Raw genomic sequence first — 3,758 nt, 5'->3', positions numbered from 1 at the left:
GAAAGTTTTCCAGCCCAGGCGGGTGGACCAGCCGGGTCCTCAGCCCGGCCGCGGCCGCCTCTCCCTCCCTCCGCTCCCCGCGGGGTCCTAGCGCCCTGCACTGCGGGGCCGTGGGACCCCGGAGTACTGGGAGGGGCGGAGCGGGGGAGAGGTACTTTTGCGCGGAGCGCGGAGTCGGTGAGGACGCCTGGAGATCAGAGAGAGTCGCAAAATCCCCGCGCTCCGGGCCTCTGCCCTCGGCCTCTCCACGCGGCAGTGTGCGCTGGGCCGCACGTCCCAAACTGCCCCCCACCCCTTCTCTACGCCGCCGCCTTCCAGAGAGCCCGGACCCGGACAGGACTAGTTCTAGCTTTTAAAGCGAGTCCGCGCCAGAGAAGCTCAGAGACCAAGACTTGCCCACCTCCCCCCCAACCAATCCCACCCCCCTGCGCGGCGCCTGGGTGCTCCCGGACTCCCCGACCGTTGGCTGGAGTTGGGCGCCCTGCGGAGGCTAGAGGAGGGGGCCCTGCCCCCGACCACGTGTGCGCGGGGACGACAACTCTGCCGAGGGTGGGGCACCGCGCGCCGGTCGTGGTTTGGCTGGCGGCGCAGGAGGTAGTGGGCGTTGCACCGCGGCCCCTCCCCGCCAGCGCTGCGCTCTAGCCTCACTCGCCGCCCTCTGCAGACCGCAGGCGCTAAGACCCAGGAGGTGCTACTCCGTCGTCGCCGAAGGCCCACGGCAGGTTTGGACACTAGAGGGCGACCACCAACCCGGTATAAATGCGGGGCCCGCGCGGGCCTGGCCATTCGCGACCGGGAGCCGAGCGGGCGCGAGCGAGTAGGGCATCTGGGTGGGCGGCGGCAGCAGCGGCGCCCCGCGCAGGCTGGAGGCCGCCGAGGCTCGCCATGCCGGGAGGACTTTAGCTCCCCCATGGAGTCGGCCGACTTCTACGAGGCGGAGCCGCGGCCCCCGATGAGCAGCCACCTCCAGAGCCCCCCGCACGCGCCCAGCAGCGCCGCTTTCGGCTTTCTCCGGGGCGCGGGCCCCGCGCAGCCCCCAGCCCCACCTGCCGCCCCGGAGCCGCTGGGCGGCATCTGCGAACACGAGACGTCCATCGACATCAGCGCCTACATCGACCCGGCCGCCTTCAACGACGAGTTCCTGGCCGACCTGTTCCAGCACAGCCGGCAGCAGGAGAAGGCCAAGGCGGCCGCGGCCCCCGCAGGAGGCGGCGGCGACTTTGACTACCCGGGCGCCCCCGTGGGCCCCGGCGGCGCCGTCATGCCCGGAGGGGCGCACGGCCCCCCGCCCGGCTACGGCTGCTCGGCGGCCGGCTACCTGGACGGCAGGCTGGAACCCCTGTACGAGCGCGTCGGGGCGCCGGCTCTACGGCCGCTGGTGATCAAGCAGGAGCCGCGCGAGGAGGACGAGGCGAAGCAGCTGGCGCTGGCCGGCCTCTTTCCCTACCAGCCTCCGCCGCCGCCACCACCACAGCACTCACACCCGCCTCCCGCTCACCTGGCCGCCCCGCACCTGCAGTTCCAGATCGCGCACTGCGGCCAGACCACCATGCACCTGCAGCCCGGCCACCCCACGCCGCCGCCCACGCCCGTGCCCAGCCCGCACCCAGCGCCCGCGCTCGGCGCCGCTGGCCTGCCAGGCCCCGGCGGCGCGCTCAAGGGGCTGGCCGTCGGGCACCCAGACATCCGCGCGGGCGGCGGCGGCGGCGGCGCGGGCAAAGGCAAGAAGTCCGTGGACAAGAACAGCAACGAGTACCGGGTACGGCGCGAGCGCAACAACATCGCGGTGCGCAAGAGCCGGGACAAGGCCAAGCAGCGCAATGTGGAGACGCAGCAGAAGGTGCTGGAGCTGACCAGTGACAATGACCGCCTGCGCAAGCGGGTGGAACAACTGAGCCGCGAACTGGACACGCTGCGGGGCATCTTCCGCCAGCTGCCTGAGAGCTCCCTGGTCAAGGCCATGGGCAACTGCGCGTGAGGCGCGCGGCGGCGGGACCGCCCTGGGCCGGCCGCTGGCTGGGACCCAGGGAGTGGTTTCGGGTCGCCGGATCTCAAGACTGCCCGAGCCGCGCAAGCCAGGACTAGGAGATTCCGGTGCAGCCTGAGAGCCTGGCCTGCCGCGCGTACCCCTGGCCTTCCTCTGCGCCCGACACGGTGCGTCTAAGATGAGGGGTCAGACAGAGAGGAGAAGCGCCGTGGGGCAGAGCCGGGAGCCCGGCAACTCTAGTATTAAAGGAATAACCCTGTGCCTTGGAAACGCAAACTCACGGCTCCGATTCCTACCGAGTAGGGGGAGCAAATATGTGCCTTGTCATTTTATTTGGAGGGTTCCTGACCCCGCGAGAGAAGAAGGGGTGCAGGCCCCCCCACCCCCGGCAGGAGGAAGGTTCAGGGAGCAGAGATCCCCGATAAGCCGGCCCAGCCGCTCCTGAGCGCCTATCCTTGGAGGGGAGGAAACACAGGGACTTGGGGCTTTGAACCTAAGGTTGTTCCCCTAGTTCTACATGAAGGTGGAGGGTCCCTAGTTCCTTGCCTCTAAACTCCCAGCCTGCAACAGGCTGGGCTCTTCTGGGCAGAACTCACTGAGATGGGCGTCACCAGGTGACCAGTGGGAGCCTCCCGCCCCCCCGTCAGATCAGAAAGCCAGGTCGTGGGTTAGGTATGAGGACGTATGTTCATGGGAGTGGTGGCCTGGTGGGAGAGGGGAACCTAGAGATCTGGTCTGGGGGTTAGTAGGGGGGTGGTGAAGGGACACTGGGACCATCAGCCTTGTCTGTACTGTATGTCGCCAGCATTGCCATACAAACATGAAGCACAATCAGTCCATCCCAGAGGGACCGAAGTTATGAGAAGCTTTCCAAATATTTTGCTTTATCAGCCGATATCAACACTTGTATCTGGCCTCTCTGTGTCCCAGCGGTGCCTTGTGCAATGTGAATGTGCACGTCTATGCTAAACCACCATTTTATTTGGTTTTTGTTTTGTTTTGGTTTTGCTCAGATACTTGCCAAAATGAGACTCTTCGTCAGCAGCTGCAGGGAGGGTCTGCGGCTCTCTTTCCTTTTGGTTTTGGGATTGCTTTTGCTCCCAGGGGAACCGAAGAGGCGAGGTGGGCTTCCCCTTTCCCCTCAGCTTTCCCTGGGGGTAGCTGTGGGCCTCCGTTCCCTCCAGCCCGGGCTGCCCACAGCTTTGTCCCCCGCAGAGGCCCTGGCTCCCGGTCTGGAAGGGAGGCGGCCTCAGCCAGCACTCACAGATCAGATCACTGGGCCTGGGAGCAGGGAAGGCTGGCTTGGTTCTCTTCTTTGGGGAGAACATAGAGTTTCATGCTAGATGTTTTATGTATTATATCTATAATATAAACATGTCAAAGTCAGTTTTGGTGTCTTTTTAAAACCAGAAAAGCTACTTCCAAGGTTTTCTGTGGGCCAGGTCACATTTGTAAATAATCACAGCATATTCTCTGGCTGAGAGCCTGACTTTCATTAGCTCTCCACCCATCCTGAGCCCCTCTACATTAAAGGGGTGACTTCTCCCAACCAAGGCAAATAAATGGCAGAAGGAGAACAAGGCTCCAAGCAGAGAATGCCGAAGCCTGAAGAGTCTCTGGGTGTGTGGCATGGGGAGGGGTGTGTGGGGTGTCACGGGGCCTTGGTGTGGCCTCTCATCAGCCCCTGGGAGGAGGAGAGGGACTCGGGGGAGGGGGAGCCCTCTGCCTGAAGTTGCCATGGCCTCTCTGGGACTCGGGCAGGCCTGCCCCA

At 65.0% G+C, this 3,758-nt stretch overlaps 1 protein-coding gene across 1 annotated transcript; it reads left to right on the top strand.

Moving 5' to 3' along the window:
• Positions 1-808: 808 nt before the first annotated feature.
• CEBPA (CCAAT enhancer binding protein alpha) lies at positions 809-3,548 on the top strand. Its single transcript, XM_081216344.1, has one exon. The coding sequence runs from the start codon at positions 911-913 to the stop codon at positions 1,976-1,978; it is 1,068 nt and encodes a 355-aa protein (XP_081072470.1). The 5' UTR covers positions 809-910; the 3' UTR covers positions 1,979-3,548.
• Positions 3,549-3,758: the final 210 nt, after the last annotated feature.

Source organism: Mesoplodon bidens (assembly GCF_964165515.1).
Source record: "Mesoplodon bidens genome assembly, chromosome: 18".
Lineage (NCBI taxonomy): Eukaryota > Metazoa > Chordata > Mammalia > Artiodactyla > Ziphiidae > Mesoplodon > Mesoplodon bidens.
This window is presented reverse-complemented; position numbering and strand designations above follow the sequence as displayed.